General features: G+C 40.7%; 1 protein-coding gene across 1 annotated transcript in view; it reads left to right on the top strand.

Moving 5' to 3' along the window:
• Positions 1-13949, top strand: part of dcc (DCC netrin 1 receptor) — a 1038091-nt gene extending 1024142 nt beyond the window's left edge. The window contains exons 29-30 of the mRNA XM_078421445.1: positions 5166-5305; positions 6698-13949. Coding sequence (XP_078277571.1) covers positions 5166-5305; positions 6698-6787 — 230 coding nt within the window. The 3' untranslated portion in view covers positions 6788-13949. The remainder of the gene's footprint in view (positions 1-5165; positions 5306-6697) is intronic.
• Positions 13950-20127: the final 6178 nt, after the last annotated feature.

A 20127-nucleotide genomic window follows, 5' to 3' on the forward strand; every position in this document is an offset into this window, starting at 1 on the left:
CTTTTAGGACCGAGATGAGCAAGTTTTTTTTCACACAGAGAGTGGTGAATCTGTGGAATTCTCTGCCACAGAAGGTAGTTGAGGCCAGTTCATTGGGTATATTTAAGAGGGAGTTAGATGTGGCCCTTGTGGCTAAAGGGATCAGGGGGTATGGAGAGAAGGCAGGTACGGGATATGGAATTCTACAACCTCAGATAATTTGATGTCTGCATCTGAAGAAAGGCCCCGACACGAAACGTCACCTATCAATGTCCTTCAGGGTGCTACTAAATTACTCCAGCACTTTGTGTCTTTATTTGTAAATCAGCATCTACAGTTCCTTGCCTCTACAACTTCAATGCTCTGCCTGTATCAGTCATCCATCTGTGATACTGGTTCAGCTCATTCTTTTACTCCTTTTCCTCCTTCCACAGGTCTGCCTGTTCTGCATTTTGCAACTCCTACGTTCTTTTTTCAATTAATTTTTATCTATGTTCTCAGACTTTAAATGCTCCCATTCAGTTATTGATCAGCTAGTCTTGCTTACCATGCTCAGCCCGGTTTTACCCTATCAGAGCCATCCCCTTCCCCCACCCTCTGTGCAACTCAACAAGCTTCTTTTCTTCCGTCTGAAGATGGGTTCCCACCCCGAAACATTACTCCAGAGATGCTGCATGAACCACTGAGTTACTCCAGCACTTTGTGTCTATCTTTGGTGTAAATCGGTATCTGCAGTTCCTTTCCACACAAGGTCTGATGAAAGGTCTTCAACCTGAAACTTCAACTCTCTATCTCTTCCCACGGATGCCGTCTGACATGCAGCTCATTTGCAGCATTATTTATTTTTATAGTAAATAGTTGCTGGCAATTATTTATTTTACCTTCAATTAGGGGAAAATTGTTGGAACCCATTCCATATTAATCCTAATTTAACAATCTGGACTTCATTCCTTGACTATCTCTTAGAATTTGGTTTATTTTAGGTTTGGAGATACAGCATGCAAACAGCCCCCCCACCCCCACGTCCACGCCGACCTGCGATCAACCGTACACTCTTTCTATCCTACACACTAGGAACAATTTTACAGAGCCCAATTAACCTACAAACCTGCACATCTTTGGAGTGCGGGAGGAAACTGCAGCACCCAGAAAAACCCCACGGGGTCACAGCAAAAACCTGCAAACGCCACACAGTCAGCACCCCACAGTCAGGATCTGTGCGGAAGCTGTATCAGACTCTGTATAACTCCCTATTCTTACATTTAGTTCCAGCAAGTGTTAAAAGAAAAGGGAAACTTTTAAAAAGAGTGTAAGTTTGTGCAAGGGTCTGCCCTGCCTATTGTTGTTCTTCGTTGGATTTGGACAGATCGTGAGGGTTTCCAAATGCAGAGCTCTCGACAGTACTGCACTGGGGAAGGTCTGTTTCAATTAATTGTGCTGATGTCTCCAAAGGGCAATTTCAACTCTCAGCCTTCTGAATTAAGAAGCAAGAGTAAATTATTAAGCTGCAGTTGATGCTTTTTCTGTATCTGTAGAGAGCTTGAAAAACTGGGTGAGAGTGTGCATGAGGTACTATTTTGCTCACTAGTGCTGCAAGGTTATTGCTGAACTCCTGAAATCACACAGAATGAACAAAGATCAACGTAATGGCTCCAAAACATTGAAATGCAACTTCTTTGGACAGTCTTGAGTAAATACAACGATCTGGTTATTGTGTTTGTGTTTGTGTTTGTGTTTGCGGGGAAGCTTTTGAGGGAAAACAAATACAAGTCCACCACTGATTTTCCAGCACCCTTGGCTCCAGAGCCTTTCCAGAATATCTGTTTTGCCAAATCAATGGAGGTCATAGCCTCGGAGAGGAGTCAAACGGTACCAAAATGACATGGTGGCGCAGCGGTAGAGTTGCTGCCTTACAGCAAATGCAGCGCCGGAGACTCAGGTTCAATCCTGACTACGGGCGCCGTCTGTACGGAGTTTGTACGTTCTCCCCGTGACCTACGTGGGTTTTCTCCGAGATCTTCGGTTTCCTCCCACACTCCAAAGACGTACAGGTATGTAGGTTAATTGACTGGGTAAATGCAAAAATTGTCCCTAGTATGTCTAGGATAGTGTTAATGTGCGGGGATCGCTGGGCGGCGCGGACTCGGTGGGCCGAAGGGCCTGTTTCCACGCTGTATCTCTAAATCTAAAAAAAAAATCTAAAATGGTTCACCTAGGCTGCCGGGGGTTGGGGGGGGGTGGCAAAATAACAGCCCACAATGTCGGACATGGAAGGCTACTATGGGAAAGGATCTGCCGGCTCTGGCCGGACTGCAGTCCTGGCTGCAGTGGGGAAATTAGACCCATCGATCAGAAGTCTGACCATGGAAATCCCAATGAGGTTGAGATTGGCCGCCACATTTATGGGTGGGACTTCCAAGGGGGATTTTAAGTGCACTCTCATAATTTTGTCTGAATTGAAGGAGGACCATCAGTTGCTGGAAATTCAGTGGTGGACCTGTAAATATAATTGGATAAACTAGGATAGTGGCTTGTTGGTGCATTTTTCTCTCTTCCATCAATGTTCACCTCCAGTTTAAATTCCATTTGGAATATTTTGGAGAACCAAGAACCAATGCCCTATAAACAAGAATGGGTACGATGGATTCTGGCAAAGAAAGGTTTACCACAACGGACCTCACTTTCAGCTCAGCGTGTAAGAAAAAATCTGCAGATGCTGGTTTAAATCGAAGGTCGACGCAAAATGCTGGAGTAACTTCAGACTGAAGAAGGGTCTCGACCCAAAACGTCACCCATTCCTTCTCTCCTGAGATGCTGAGTTACTCCAGCATTTTGTGTCTGCCTTCACTTTCAGCTCAAGTATGAGCTCATTGACCCTATGCTGTCCTGTCATGAAAGCACAAAATCGGCTTGAAGTGATTGTTAAGGTAAAGACTACATACGAATGATAGGTTTGTGCCGAATCTGCACCTTATCCTGTGTCAGTAAATTGTAGTGTATCGTATAACACTTTGAAGATGTAATGTGTCAAACCAATCAATTGTAAGTTCGAACTTGAATGCATGCTCACTGAGTATGTCTAGTCAGCAGTAAAAAAAAACTATTATTTTGTGAAGACTTGACAAAGGGACAGCAGTAAATAAAATTGATGATTGTGAGTAACTAAATTGATGATCTAAATTGTCGCAATGGTTTTTAGGCTGCAGCAAGTCATGCTGAAATACTCTGGTTGTCCCTTATTCCTTATCATGTATCTGGACACTGTAATTGGCTCAATTGCAATCACGTAATGTCTTTCCACTGACTGGTTAGCAGGCAACAAAAGCTTTTCACTGTACCTTGGTACACGTGACAACAAGCTAAACTGAACTGGTCGGGGTATCCCAGAGCTGCAAACTATCTATCTCCTGGAGTAATCTCTTCACTTCATCGTGCACCAAGCATACAATTGTTTCTGCACCAGGGGTGTGCAGTAAATGTTGCCATTGTTAGTAACATTCACATAATGCAAAGTAATACAAAAAAACCTGATTCATCAGGTGCACATTTAAATTTTTGTTTAGAGATACAGCGCGGAAACAGGCCCTTCGGCCCACCGAGTCCGTGCCGCCCAGCGATCCCCGCACATTAACACTATCCCACACACTATAGGGACAATTTTTACATTTACCCAGTCAATTAACCTACATACCTGTACTTCTTTGGAGTGTGGGAGGAAACCGAAGATCTCAGAGAAAACCCACGCAGGTCACGGGGAGAACGTACAAACTCCGTACAGACGGCGCCCGTAGTCAGGATCGAACCTGAGTTTCCGGCGCTGCATTCGCTGTAAGGCAGCAACTCTACCGCTGCGCCACCGTGCCGCAATCTTCCATTTAGCAATCTTCAATTTATAAAATATGGAATTTATAATCCCTGTTTCATCGACATGCCATTATCCGTTGACAATAACTTTATTGACCAAAATATCGAAGTCAGAGTTAAATAGAACAGTAAAGCACAGCAATGGGCCCTTCAACCCACAATGTTTGCACCTAACATGCTGCCAAGTTACACTGATCTCATTTGTCTGCACATGATCGTTATCCCACTGTTCCCTACATTTCCATTTGCTTACCGGAAAGTCTCTTAAATGCCACTATTGTATCTGCCTCCACCACCACACCTGGCAAAGTGTTCCAAGCCCATACTACACTCCGTAAAATTCTTGCCCAAAACATCTCCATTAAACGTTCCCCCTCTCACCTTATAGCTATGCCCTCGACATTAACAAACTCATCAGGAAGGTTGGCTCCGTCCTGGGGGTGGAGTTGGATTCATGGGAGGTGGTCTTGGAGGGGAGGATGCTCCCCAATCTGCGGAGCATCCTGGACAATACAGTTCACCCCCTCCATAACGCACTGGTCAACCTGACGAGTACGTTCAGCAACAGACTGGTTCCACCAAGATGCAGTGCAGAATGCCACTTCTTCCCTGTGGTTATCAAACTGCACAACTTTAGATTTAGATTTAGATTTTTTTTTGGATTTAGAGATACAGCGCGGAAACAGGCCCTTCGGCCCACCGATTCCGTGCTGCCCAGCGATCCCCGCACATTAACACTATCCTACACACACTAGGGACAATTTTTACATTTACCCAGTCAATTAACCTACATACCTGTAGGTCTTTGGAGTGTGGGAGGAAACCAAAGATCTCAGAAGAAACACACGCAGGTCACGGGGAGAACGTACAAACTCCGTACAGACGGAGCCCGTAGTCAGGATCGAACCTGAGTCTCCGGCGCTGCATTCGCTGTAAGGCAGCAACTCTACCGCTGCGCCACCGTGCCGCCCCACTCCTCCCTCTTCTGTCGTGGGGTAGACTGAGGCTGACTCCCCTCCCCCACCCCCCTCCCCAAACCTTTCCACTTATCACTTTATTTTCATGTTTCATGTATATTGTATTTTTATGACTGTTGGCAGATCAATCTCCCTCCTGGGATAACTAAAGTTCCATCGTATCATATCGTATCGTATCGTATCTAATGTTGGACTTTTCCACCATGGGGAAAAGGTTCTGACTGCCTACCCTATTTATGCCTCTCATAATTTTCATGTACTTCTATCAAGTCTCCCTTCAACCGCCGACACTCGGGAGAAGAAATGTCAACTAATTCTGGACTGTTTTGCGTGTTTTCTTCGCAGGTTCCAATCTCTCGCTGAGTCACGGTAAAACGGCTTCCCTGGGATTGGCCGGGAAGGCGAGGTCTCCACTGCTTCCTGTGTCCGTTCCGACGGCCCCGGAGGTCACTGAGGAGAGCCACAGGACAGAGGAGCAATCTAATGTAAGGTCAATAGAATTAGTCACGTTTTAAAAAGGAAAACTGCTGATGCTGGAGGCGAAAAAAACATGGTTGTTATGTAACGTACTGACAGTATTTTTCCCTTCAGGAAGATGGGTGCTGGTATTTAAAGTTAGTAGACTGGTAGATGGGTGATATTTCTCTGGCTGCTGTTTATTCAGAGAAAACAATTTAGTGTTAAGGGTGAGCAAGAATCATGTATGTGCAGTTTACGGCTGCAAATTAATTTAGCGGACAAAATATTAAAAAAATTGAATGCCTGCTTCTGCTTCAATCACATTTTAAACTTGTGTAATATTTAAAGTCCACTTACTAACCTGGCCCGTGCATCCTCTCCTTGGCAACTTTCATGGCACGGTTACCTGGGTTTGACTCAGGATTGGCTTCGAACAGCACAAAGTATTCAGCATTACCCAGTGGGCTCCATGTTACTTTATTTTAGATCTGTCTTGGGTGTGGCACTCCCTGCAGTTAATGCTTCTCCTAACTGGCCCTGTATTTGTGTGGCTTGCCATTTTAGGGGGTAGATAAGACTCAGTCACATCGATGTCAAACCGGAGCTACATTTGGGTCAAACAAGGTACTTACAGCTGATTTCCTTCCTTAAACTTCCTGGTGAACTAGATTGTTTTCTGTTAATCTTTAACTTTAAAATTACTGTTGGTGCTATTAACATTTAAATAAATTTAAATTCCCCAATATTATGGCAGGATTTGAACTCACAGCTGTGGATCAATATTGTGGGCCTTTGTCCAGTAACTTCGCCTTCATACTGTCATATCTCTTCACAGATTAATAGTTTGCATAAAAAGGTATATCAGAAGTATCTAAAAAACTATTTTAAAAGCACCATACACTAAATAATTTAATCCTGCTGCACTGTCGTTTGAATTCAAAACTGAGCTAAACTCTAAAGGTGATAAGTTAGTCACAGTTTATATTAAACCAAAGTGCTGAAAATGTTAAGCATTTGTGGGCAGCACCGTGGCGCAGCGGTAGAGCTGCTGCTTCACTGTGCCAGAGACCCGGGTTCGATCCCGACTCTGGGTGCTGTCTGTGTGGAGTGTGTACGTTCTCCCTGTGACCGCTCCGGTTTCCTCCCACATCCCAAAGACGTGCTGGTTTGTAGCTTAATTGGCTTCTGTAAATTGCACATAATGTGTGGGATGCAAATGCGGGATGACGCAGAACACGTGTACGGGGTGATTAACGGGTCAGCGTGGACTTGGTGGGCCGAAGGGCCTGTTTCCACGCTGTATCTCTAAACTAAACTATCTCTCTGAACTAAACATTTAAGTCATACTGTTTTGTATTTTCCATACTTCAAAAATGTCTGCATGGTATAAAACATGGTTGTCGTGTTTCTTCATTCAGGTGTATGAGCAGGATGACTTGAGTGAGCAAATGGCCAGTCTGGAGGGCTTAATGAAGCAGTTGAATGCCATCACAGGCTCAGCATTCTAACCACCATCACTGCCAGCTAGAGACATATCAACCAGGAGCCAGGCAGCATGCCAGTATTTATGTACTGACCTTGGCACACCCTGTGTGCCCTCTTCAGCAACTTTCAGTTCAAACAAGGAAATGCCTCGAAGGGACATTGTTCATGTTGACTACCATTCCATTGCTCATCTGTATATACCATACCGTCTTAGAGACACACACTGGAATTCTGTTAATGCCTGGCTCAGCATATTTCACTTACAATTTACCTGGGCGGCTCTAGCAGAGAGGTTGCCCAGCTGAGCCCAGGAAAGGGAGGTGGGGTTGTGGGATGTGGAGAGCAAGTGGAGTGGGGATTGTTATGGCGGTGAAATAGAGTTGATGTGAGAATGTTACGGACAAAGAACCCCTACCACAGGCATCCACCATAATACAAGTTTAGTATAGTCTGTGAATACTGTCCCAAAACTCAGAGGTTGGTTGAGAAAGTAGGGGGACTTTTCAGATTTTAGCCAGTGTTTTACTACTCACTAGATTGCTAGCCACGTAGTAAAAAAAGAAAAGAGAAATGGAGCAATTTGATACCTGCAAATAGGTATTGATTATTTGGAAAGAATGTAGACTACAGACAGGATGCCAGCATGAGGCAATAATTCAAAGTGTGTCAGCTTTCATTTAAAAGGGGCCTCCAGGTTCAGAAAGTTTGTTAGAGGCACTGCAGAATCAACATTTCCACTCTGCTTTGGTGTGTGTTCACCACGACTGTCCCCTTTCCCACTTTAATTAACATATTGGTGATCTGCTCCGTTTGCCTCAATTGAAGGCGATGAAATCAAATTTCAGTAGTGCAGCACGAAATAGGGATGTTGCAAAATTGCACATTTAGATCCATCAATCTAAGGACAGATTTCTCCCTCCTCTAGCTCTTGATGTATCAACTGCTTAAATGGCAATTTTACTTCACCATTTGAAGTGCAAAAAGATAGCCATCCAGTTTTTGAGGTTTTGTTTGTGGTATCTAGTTGCACACGAACAAGCTACACTCTGAGGTTTATTTGGTTATTATGTGGAAACGTTTAGGTTAAAGATTACAACAGATTCATAGTACATCTAGACACTTTGCAGCCTGTTATATTTCCTCTTGGAGGCAAAATTGCTAAAGATTGTTATATTTTGCTCACCTTTGATAAGAGCAAAAAACAGCCAAACGTATAATGTTGGAATATTATCAGCCCATAAATGGTTCAGGTACCAAAAAAATTGCAGATGCTTGAAATCTAAAGGAAAGGAGAAAATACTGGTAAAACTCAGCAGGTTAGTCTGAAGAAGGGTCTCGACCCGAAACGTCACCCATTCCTTCTCTCCCGAGATGCTGCCTGACCTGCTGAGTTACTCCAGCATTTTGTGAATAAATAGGTTAGTTGGCATGTTTGGGGAGAGAAAAACGAGTTCAAATGAAAGGTCTTTGATTTCATTAACATTTCTAGAATTTTCCATCTTTTTATTTGCAAATCATGTATCACTTGTGATAAAATAAGCCTCTTACATCGTTGGGCAATTAATTATATTACCTACCCCATCCCTTATCAGAACACAATATTCATGTTCTCATGAGTTTCATTTTAAACCATAACTTTATAAGAAACTTTTTTTAGGAAAGTACACAAAATACATTTTTGTCTCTCAAATAGGAACTCTAATGAAAGTTTGAGTTCCTTCTTGTCACCAGGGTAGAAAATCATTTTTTGTTTTATACATTTTTTGAGGCATTGATTCCGATTCTTTGTATAAATTTTACAATGACTACTTTCCCTTCCAACTAGTATGGCCCCATAAGAATATATAAATTAAGGACATATAATTGCACATTTTAGGAGCCTCCTCGGATAATTGGCAAAAGAGAGCAACCCGAGGCTGTGATATTTACCAGGATCCCTATCTTCATGAAGCTGTAATCCTGGAATTGAGGAGATATTTGAAGTATCGTCCACCCACGTTACTACAGACTCTTTATAATGAATTTTGGGTACAGCGGGCCCATGGCAGTCCCACAGTAATCAGACACCACTACCTCTTTAAAAACACAGGTGCACTGCAGGAGGCCATTGAAAATGACAAGCAATTGCTTCGATCGGCCCTTGTGCAATGAGACTCTATTCAGCAATGTAACGGACAGCCTTTAGTATTAATAGCTTGCAGTAACGAAAATACATTATAAGCTGTTAAAAATCACTTTGTATTTGAAAAAAACTCATTTTAAGGCTTGACCGCTAGGTGATTGGAGCGAATCCCTTACTAGATTATCGCAGACAATCTGTAATAACGGAGACCATTCCCTCCCACCCCCCTCAGTCTGTTATAATGAGCGTTACCTGTAATTTCCTGCAGCACAAAACCTCATAATTTTATCCTTGAAGTTAGGTGTAAAATCAGTCTCTGAGCTGACTCTTGCTAAGGTATTGTCAAATGTAACTGGAATATTACAATTGATGCCCCATTTCAGAACCTCAGTCTCCATGTTCTCCCTGTGCACTTTTCTGCAATTGCTAGAGAGGTGCAGTGATTAGCAATTGAGTTCTTTGCTGAGAGATGTGAGTGGTTGCTGGAATCAGCTACATTTTGTCAGGAGTTTGATGGAGGCTGTTTGATGGTGAGTGAGATGTGAGACAGGTGTGAACTCTAAAGAACACGCCCTTCAAGCCTACCATTGGCCACATCACTAATTTGTAAACCAAACCCTTCCCTTCCGTAAAATTCCCATCAAAAGGAGAGAGCACATTGATGGAAACAAATGAGCTTGCCTCATAAGAAAGAGGAGAGGTTGCTGGTTGCAGCTTAGCACCTGTATGGAGAGCGTTCAAGATAGGCTATGTGTTGGTGCCAGGATGAGAAAGACAATGTGCGTGTGGGGCAGCAATGGTAAGGAGATTTGAGATGTGGAGCGTATCATTAAGAGCAGGAAGAATTGGATGATAGTTTCCAGCAGTGAATAAAGAATACTTGTTATTGGAGAAAGAAAACCTTGAGAATAATCTGGCTCCAATAAGCTAAGGGTTGAGCAAGGAGTCAATGCATTCAAAATTTTAACTCAGCACCCTGGTCAGGTCATTAAAAGTTTGCCTCCACATCAACCTGTCCCATGAAGTGTTGCTTCTCACTAAACATGGTGAGAGGTTACATTCAACCAATGCAGATATGCCCCTTAAGAGATGCTGCTCTTAAATTAAGTTATTGACTTAATTCACACAGCTGGTTGGACAGGCTGTTGTTAAATAATGCAGCTGATGCTGAGAATCTAATACCAATGAGGGAGTTCTGATTAATTTTTACTTACAATTACCATCTACAGAAAGACGTGCAGTGCCTCCATATTCCCTATGACAAGGCCCCAAAGACACTCAATTTCTTTTACCGCCAAAAGTTTGAAATCTAAATCATTATTGATAAATCCATGGAGTGCATGTGCCTCTATAGCTAATTAGATTAGTAAACAATTTTCAAGCCACACCAGAAGAAGCCCAAGTATATTTGTTAACATCCAAGTGAAATTTAGATCTTAGCATCTGGACCATGTGCTGGTAGATTAATAGCTTTGCAATATTTTTTTATTATAATGAGGCATAGGCTATTATTTGGGGATTGGAAAATAGGATGTAGACATTAAATTTTCATAATCACTTTCAAATATTCCTGTCAATTAATTTTCCCAATGCTGAAACTGACTTGACCAAAATATGTCACTGAATATAATGCTTCTTATGCTGTTGGATTTAAATAAGTAAGAAAGTCTCTGAGGAGCAGTGGGGTGGAGTTGGATAGTTGCAATGCAAAAAATATTGAATATTGCAGACTTTGGGAAAGTGAGAGTTTATAGGATACAACTTGTAATGTCATTAAGCAGAAAAAGTTCACCCTGCTATAGGAAGGATGGTGTTGAGCTGCAAGAGTGCGGAGAAGATTTACGAGGGTGTTGCTAGGACTCAAGGCCCTGAGCTATAGGGAGAGGTTGGGCAGGCTAGGACTCTTTTCCCTGGAGTGTTGGAGGTTGAGGAATGAGCTTGTGGAGGTGTATAAACGCACATGGGGAATAGATGGGGTGAATGCAGAAAGTCTATTCTGAGCATGGGGAATCAAAAACCAGAGGACATAGGTTTAAGATGAGAGGGGAAAGATTTAACAGGAATCTGAGAGGCAACACAGAGGATTGTGGGTATCTGGAACGAGCTGCCAGAGAAAGTAATTGAGGCAGGTGCTATAACATGATTTAAAATACTTTTGGACAGGTACATTGATAGGAAAGATTTAGAGGGATATGGGCCAAACACAGGCAAACAGGACTTAGATGGAGCATCTTGGTCGGCATAGGCAGGTTGGGTCGAAAGACCTATTTTCTTACCATATGATTCTTTGACTCTAAAATGTGCAGTCTATTAGTCTGTCATGACAGTTAGACAATTTGGAAATGATAAATAATGGGCTTGTTTTATTGTTCAATTTATAAAATTATATTGCGATATTTGTAGATGGCCAGACTACATACAAGGGCTGGGAGACTCATTCATGTTCCCAATGTTGGGGGAGTCCAGAACAAGGGGCCACAGTTTAAGAATAAGGGGTAGGCCATTTAGAACTGAGATGAGGAAAAACTTTTTCAGTCAGAGAGTTGTAAATCTGTGGAATTCATTGCCTCAGAAGGCAGTGGAGGCCAGTTCTCTGAATGCATTCAAGAGAGAGCTAGATAGAGCTCTTAAGGATAGCAAAGTCAGGGGGTATGGGGAGAAGGCAGGAACGGGGTACTGATTGAGAATGATCAGCCATGATCACATTGAATGGCGGTGCTGGCTCGAAGGGCCGAATGGCCTCCTCCTGCACCTATTGTCTATTGAGACCAGTCACTGAACTTTGATGGCCTACAGGACCACTGAGGGTCAATAGCAAACACAATATTAAACACATAGACACGAGTTGGAAAACGTAATCACAATGGGAATTTTGAGGCAATGAAATGTTGTGGCCCTAATTGTTTCAGTGAATGGTTTGCCATCTATCTTGCCTCCATTAAGACTGACGTTACATACATCTGCTTGACCATTATCTCTTGACAGTTTATTTTTTTGCTTCTCATACTCACAGGAAATATATTCTTTAAAGGCTTTGCTTTTAATCTTTGAAACAAGTCCAATTCATGTACATCTCCATTTCTGTCTGTCCGTGCGTCTATCTTTCTCTTTCCCTCTGAACACCTCTCCTGTTACTCTTTTGCTGTCTCTGTCTTTCTCTCCTGCCCCACACTCTCTGTATTTTTCCCTTTCTCCCCTAACTTTTTCTCTGTATCTCTCTCTTTTTCTCTCTGTATCTCTTTCTATCATACATTTTTCTCTCCCGCACTTTCCCATCAGAAGTAAATTGGGGTTAAAGTACTCTGTCAGAGGGAACCTAAAGATGATCTGAACCATATCCATCTCTAGTCAAGCCAAGTTATGCTTACGGTCATATGCACAAGTGTGGTGAGGTACAAGCACAATGTAAATCTTGCTTGCAGCAGAATCATAGTCACATATACTCAGACAACACACAAAATCATAAATAATGTATAATCAAAACAGTGAGAAGAGCAATCCATTCGTGTAAAACATGGTTGGAAAATAAAGTCCAACGTAGTACAAGAGGTAGACACAACAAGCTGGAGTAACTCAGCGGGTCAGGCAGCATCGCTGGAGAAAAGGAATAGGTGACACTTCAGGTCGGGACCCTTCGTCAGATGGTGGTCCATAGTGTTTTGATGTAAGAGTAAGATTATGCTTGTGCAGGTCAGTTCAAGAACCCGATGGTTATCAAAATATACCTGTATCTGAACCGCTTGAGGTGGGACTTCAGGCGTCTCCACCTCCTGCCTGATGGTAGCAGGGAGAAGAGAGCATAGTCCAAATGGTGGGGGTCTTTGTTGATAAATGCCACCTTCTTGATGCAGCACCTGATGTAGATGTTGTCGCTAGTGGGGAGGGAGGTACCCATGATGGATTGGGCTGAGTCTCTGCAGAACCTTGCATTCCTGGGCATTGGAATTAGCATGCCAGTCCGTGATGCAACTTCAGGATACTTCCTGCAGTGCATCTGTAAAACTTTGTGAGAGTATTCAATGGCATGCCAAGTCTCTTTAAACTTCTAGAGGCACTAATATACCTTCTTAGTGATTATATCTATGTGCTTGATCCTAGCACAGATCATCCAAGATGTTAACACCCATGAATTTAAAGCAGCTAACTCACTCCCCTGCCAACCAATGATAATTAGCACATGATCTCCTGACTACCCTTTCCTGAAGTCAATGATTACAAAACCACAGGTAGTTTAGAAGAGCACCTCCATCATAAAATTAACTTAACTCTGCTTCGTACTTCTATTACAGCTGTTGGTGTCATATTTGGAGACAGGTTCAACTTAACATTTGATAGGCATAAAGGCTTCTCTGTGAGATAGAAATTTGTTCTCAGCCCCTTGCACTGATCCTGTAAGGTAGCCAAGGATCCAATGGAATTCAGTTCCAATGTCATCAGTGAAAACGGATATGAGAAGCTGAATACAGTTGTGCTGCAGTGCACATTTAACACAGGTGATTACTGACAAATTTCTTGTGTCTTTCTTTCAGAAATGAAATGGTAAAGATCTGAAAATTATTTCTATTCATAGACAGAACAGACTAAAGAAAGATTGCAAATAGTTCTAAGTTTGTGGCACAGTAATTATTAAATTATACAGGAACAGTTTTGGAGGCAAAAGTGCAGTACATACCATTGACTGTGTTTAGACCGAGTGGGAAATGTAATCCTCAGGTTTCTGACCAAAACTGCCACCAAAGATGTAATTCATTCCTAAAGGCTTAAAGTTACGTTTCTTCATATCAAGTTGACAGTGTTTAGTGGCTCTCCTCATCTTTAATGTATTGAGTATTTCTCAATGGCATTACTCAACGTAGAAGATTACACCACAAGCCTTTCATTCAAATAACTATGTATATAAAGATAGACCCCAGAATTTATTTCTCCTGGAAAAGGCAGAAAAGTACAATGAGTGCAATGTACGCAAGGCCTTACAATGTAGATAGGTTTTGCACAAAGTCAATGAGGTTGGGGATACTTTTCTACATTGTACATTCAGTGCGAGGGGCTAAGAACAAATTTCTACCCCACAAAGAAACCTCTTTTGCCTATCAAATTTTAAGTTGAACCTGTCTCCAAATATGACACTGATAGTTATAATAGAAGTATGGGGCAGAATGAAGTTAATTTTACAATGGAGGTGGTACTAAAATACTTACTTCTAGCCTAGTAACAAAATGAAACATCCCATATCTTAAATAAAGAACACAATATTGTCCCAGTTGCTTGATTTTTACATTATCAAGATCCAAGCAGGAGATATAAAGTAAAAACTTCACTGTTCAATTATTGAAATCATCTCGTGTTACAATAAATGGTCCAAAATATAATGCGACATCTCTGAAATCTTTCCATATGTGAATGGCGTTTGGCTTAATATTTAGCTTTCTGATAACAATAAATCAGATGCAGACACAGAAGCATTTATTTCAACACCGATCAGGTGAGTAACACTCATGAAATGAACTGAGGCTGGTGAACCAAGTCATTTGCTCCAAGTGCTCAATTCATCATCTTGTACAATAGCTGATCCAGTTTTCAATGCCTTGTTTAATTAATGTTTTTTTTTTTTTTACCATTTCCTGGTCTATCACGAAAAACACTGATGTTGTCTCGTTTCAGCGAAATCATACTTTGATGCCAAAATTAATTTGCAGTTAAACAGATTTCGGAGAATACAAAATATTACACACTAGGTGTAAAGATGCAGAGTTCTTTGAATCGTTGAGTTATTCTATAATTGTTTTATTTTCTACTCCTATTCCACAAATAGTGGAGGAGATCCATTAGCATTAATTTGATGCATCCACATCTTCATTTCTCTAACGATTAACATGATCTTTACTGATTTCTCTTTCTAATATGTACACCTCCTAATTTGTCTTGTGATGTTTTAGATAGAAAAAATAAATTCAAGTTTTAAAGATAAGACTACCCTTTATGTGAGCTATGATATTTCTTTGATTCTTGAAATTGACTTTCTTAATTTCATATTGATTAATTTAGGGTGAAAGATAGTGTTGTGATTTAAGTACTGCAGTAATGATGCAGTAGTATTAGGCCCAATAATCAAGAGAAAATGAGTTCAAATCCTCCCGTGGAGGGTTGAAAATTGGAATTAAAGGTGAAATTTTGTTTTTAAATATTCCCAGTAAGAGTGGTCTTGAAACTGTTGGACCATCAAAAGTCCCAGCTAGTTCATATGTTATTTAGGGAAGGAAACTTGGTGATTTTCGAAGCCTGGCCTGCTATTGCTCCAGTTCTACAACAATGTATTAATGTATTGCCTTTGAAAAGCACCAGTAAGTCATTGGTCTTATAAAATGCTGATCTCCATTTTCTCAAAGACAATAACTATCACCTTCAATGATACCCACATCCCATGTACGAATAAAAAGTAGCAAATATTATTATGCATAGGCTATAATAGTCCAGAAATCATAGTACAAAATAAATGCCTTCAGTTCTGGTTGATGGTTTTAATGCCATCATGAAAAGTAGAGAAAGTGTTGGCATTGGTGATGTTGATATGTGAAGTAGCATCTGGTAATATGTGAAGTACCTGTAAATAAATCCAAAAATATGCTGATTGAAATTGTCCTAATATTGTTTAATAAAAACAAAAGGGACGCCAATCAATTCCACAATTTGTGCCCATGAAAGTAGCCTGCTGAGCCAATAAATTGCTGGTGACAAAGTGTGAGCAGTCTTGTACTAAATACATAGCAATGCAAGGAATGAACTACTATCATATCATCATATCATATATATACAGCCGGAAACAGGCCTTTTCGGCCCTCCAAGTCCGTGCCGCCCAGTGATCCCCGCACATTAACACTATCCTACACCCACTAGGGACAATTTTTACATTTACCCAGCCAATTAACCTACATACCTGTACGTCTTTGGAGTGTGGGAGGAAACCGAAGATCTCGGAGAAAACCCACGCAGGTCACGGGGAGAACGTACAAACTCCTTACAGTGCAGCACCCGTAGTCAGGATCGAACCTGAGTCTCCGGCGCTGCATTCGCTGTAAAGCAGCAACTCTACCGCTGCGCTCACCCACTGAGTGTGCATTGCGGGATGGTTATAGAGTTATAAAGCATGAAAATAAGCCTTTTGGCCCAACTCATCCATGCTGAACAAGATGCCCCATTTAAGCTCGTCTCACTTGCCTGTGTTTGGCCCATATCCCTCCAAACCTTTTCTATGGTTGATAAGAACAGTATGTCCAGCACCATTCACTCTCAAAATAACATCTAAACAAATCTGTTAGATTGCTGCAGTAAGCTCCTGATATTAAAATTTTAATTTTCCTTGAAGGAAGTAGAAATTAGATCAACCTACTAATTTGGGGTCATTTTCTCAATTCACAGACATATGAATAAACTATTCAAAACTCACCCAAGTTATTACCATTGCTAATAATTATTAATTAAATATGGGTAGGTATAGGCAGTAGGAGGTTGACAAACAACATACAATTTAAGATTATTCCTTTATGCCTGTACTAACTTTAATAATTATTCATGATTCCATCTTAATTTTGTGACGGAGGAGCTTCAAATCTTTTGCTGAGTTCAGTAACGCAGCTGATGCAAAAATGTGGAGAGAAAATTTGAACTCTAAATTCTAAAGGAAATAGCAATTAAGAAAGAAAAAACATTTGACATTTTGCAGAATTACGCAAGTTTAAAATTATCACCAAGTTAAAATAATTTTTGCTGAGGCTCCTTTGAGCTCCCTCATTCTAAAAAAAACAATCAAAAAAAAAATGCCAAACCAATATTTACAAAATTGTAAAACTGAGAAGGAGATATTCTCTGAATGACATTCTTTTAATAAGTAGTTGTCTCCCACTGTTTCACTGTTTGTCTCTCTTTTCACATCATCACCTGCTTCACCACTGCAAGCCTGAAGTTCGAGAACTGATTGAGAAGCAGTGGTACCAAACACAGCAATTGTATCCCACGTGGTTTTATGTTGCTGCCTAATAAGTATTATCCTGTAGAAAATTAACCATTTCATGCACATTAAGAATACTGATGCTTTTGAAATCTGGCACTGTCAAAAACAGTTGACATTTTACAGAATTGAGCATTGAAGTTTAAAATCTTCACCAAGGCAAAATAGACAACTTGGTAGTGAGCAGTTAGTGCAGCTGTCTCAAATCTACTTCTGGGGATCCAGGTTTAATCCTGACCTCAAGAATGGTGTTTGCACATTCTCCCTGCAACAACATAAATTTCCTCTGGGTGCCCCCTGGTTTCCTCCCACATCTCAAACATATGCCGGTAGGTTAATTACCTCTTTCTGTAGGTTGCTAGAAGGAAGTATCAAAGAGAAACTGATGGGCAAGTGTGAGAGAGAATACTTTGCAGGGCTACAAGGAATTATGGAAAGACAGTTGGACAATGGCCATGGGAGCTTGCAGAGACACAATGGGCTGAATAGCCTCCTTCAGTGTTATGATTATACGAGTAAAACTGCAGAATGCCAGCAATGTTTAGCAGACAAACAGATATAAAGCCGACTGCTTTCAGTTTGTTTTGCGCATAGACCATTACCAAGGAAGTGACTATACTCTTGATGGAAATCTGCTAGGATTTTGATAGTGGCTCTGATCTCCGAGCTACTCCAAACTGAAGCTTCCTCCTAAACAAAATGTAAACTTCTATTCGTTGTTTTAAAATTAAACTCAATAAATGATTCAACTAACTTAATAAATTCAGCTGAAAATAATTTTCCTTCTCTTCTTAGATTCAAAAATTTGGATGGTATTGAATTCTCCTTTATGAAATCATAGATTAGTGGCGGGCGCATTATAGTATATTCACAGAAACAATAATACATGTAATTAATTTCTAAAAAATCATTGTACATGAGTCATAGCAGAGAATCTGAAAGGTCCATGAACCTTACCCTGTCTCAATAAAAATCAATTAATTTTTGCCTAATTTCCTCGCTTCTATTACATCTATTAAAATGTAGATTAAAATAAGAACTGAGGAAAGCACATTTTGCAGTGATGACTTGCGAGTGTAGCTTCTCCGATAGCTACGTAACTGCACATACTTGTACTGAACAAGTTCATTTGCTCCAAATGTTTATGCCTAGTTGAACTTCACATTATGAATGGATAAAGCAGTCTGTGTTGAGAATTGTTGCTCTGTTTCCTGTGCTTTATGTTGAATGTCCATTAGAAGATTACCATCTACAGTTACCATTGTAATATTGTATCACCTTGTTCAATGTACCTTGACTTTGTTGTGGATTCAGTTCATTTTAATGGGCCTTTTGTTTAATGGAAGCACATGATTTTTTTTTAAATGAAGCAATCTATGTGAAGGGTCACAGCTCATAGAGCAGGACAAGTTTGCCATTTTGATATCTTTTGCTGATCAATGAGCAGATGATTGACCCTCTTTTGCTCCATCCTTTTGATTAATACGATTGATCAATGTTGGTCTGCAGATGATCAAGCAGAACATTTGGCTTTTCAAACATTGGCTTAATTATCTTTTAGTTAACATTTATAACAATAAATTAATTGCCTGCTGATGAGAAAAAAAAAATCTTTATTGGCTATTGTGCTGGCTGTTGAATAATTGAAGAATTGCAGAATTATACCTAATGTTCAATTTCATGTGACCTTGCTTCAGCCAACATGGAGCACATGCAGTTAAGTTGCTGATGAGAGGGTTGATTCATTTTGACTAAGTCTATACAATTGTTTATAAATGGGACTTTTTAAAAAAAATCAGGTTATCCAGGTGTGATGAAGATTGATTGAACTGAATGAGAACCAAATTGGGTTATCTCTAAGGTCTAAAACTTATCAGTTGTAGTTGTTTATCTTTTGAGGCTAATATAGGTCATGGAATATTTGAAAGAATAGATCATATTTAGCAGATCATTTAGTGAGCTATGGCAACAAAAGGAATGAGGAAATATTAGCTGAGTAATCCAAATAAATGTTGTGGGTGGAAGCTAATTTAGAAGGAATATAAAAGAAAAGAAACATTGAAAAATAAACATGCACTACATCCTACAATGTTCCCTGAGGTATTTTGTATCATTTTGCCAATGTGTCTAGCAAGGCAATAATTCAATAGGGTCAGACTGCAGATATTCAAAATAGCAAATGGACAATACATTATCGGATTCGAAAATGAGTGATCCTTCCATCGGAGTTCCGTGTGGTTCCGGTGGAAGTGAATTGAGAAAGACAGAACTAAGACTGTTGCCAAACTGCTCTTCAAAGTTTTAATTTAGGCACTCAAACGGGTCTATCGCTGGCCAGGTGGACCTTTCAAGATTATTGATATCAGCAGTGCAAAAGTCAAAACCAGGAATGGTCTGCCCCACAAGCAACTTACTCCTACCTCAATAGGAGTTCTGAGTTCCGTGAGACCACCTACACTTATCCACCAGCAATGAGGATTACTGTGGGGCTACTTCACCATTAAAGATGATCCTTAAATTGAATTTATGGAATTATTGCTTGACAATGCACTTTTGCAAAATATCAATTTTCCTTTTAAACCCGATTCAAATCAAAACCATTTGGTATATTGGATAGTACAATAGTACAATAGTCCTTTTACACGTTCAGAATCTAACAGGAAGTTATGATGGAGCTTTACAGTGCTCTGCTTTAGCCACATTTGGAGTATTGCGTGCAGCGCCAGTCGTCCCATTGCAGGAAGGTGTGAAGGTTTTGCAAAGGGTGTAGTAAGGTATACCAGAATGATGCCTGGATTAGGGGTATTAGCTACAGGGAGAGGAGGTTGGACACACTTGGATTGTTTCATCTGGAATGCCCGAGGTTGTGGGGAAACCTGATAGAAGCGTATACAATTATGAGAGGCGTAGATAGGGTAGGCACAAAACCTTTTATTCCAGGACAGAAAATATAAAATACCAGAGGGTGGTGGTGGGTGCTTGGAACAACTTGCCGGGAATGGTGATGAAGGCAGATAGGATAGTGGCATTTAAGAGACATTTGGATAAGCATATGGATATGCAGGGAATGGAGGGATATGGATTATGTGCAGGCAGATAAATGTTGGCCTTGACATTATGTTCAGCACAGACATTGGGGGCTGAAGAGCCTGTTCCTGCACTGTACATCTATGTTCTATATTCTATGGTCATACAACCATTTTGCATTCCTGATCAAAGCAGTGATCAAGAATATT

This window comes from Rhinoraja longicauda, chromosome 1 (assembly GCF_053455715.1).
Source record: "Rhinoraja longicauda isolate Sanriku21f chromosome 1, sRhiLon1.1, whole genome shotgun sequence".
Classification (NCBI taxonomy): Eukaryota; Metazoa; Chordata; class Chondrichthyes; order Rajiformes; family Arhynchobatidae; genus Rhinoraja; species Rhinoraja longicauda.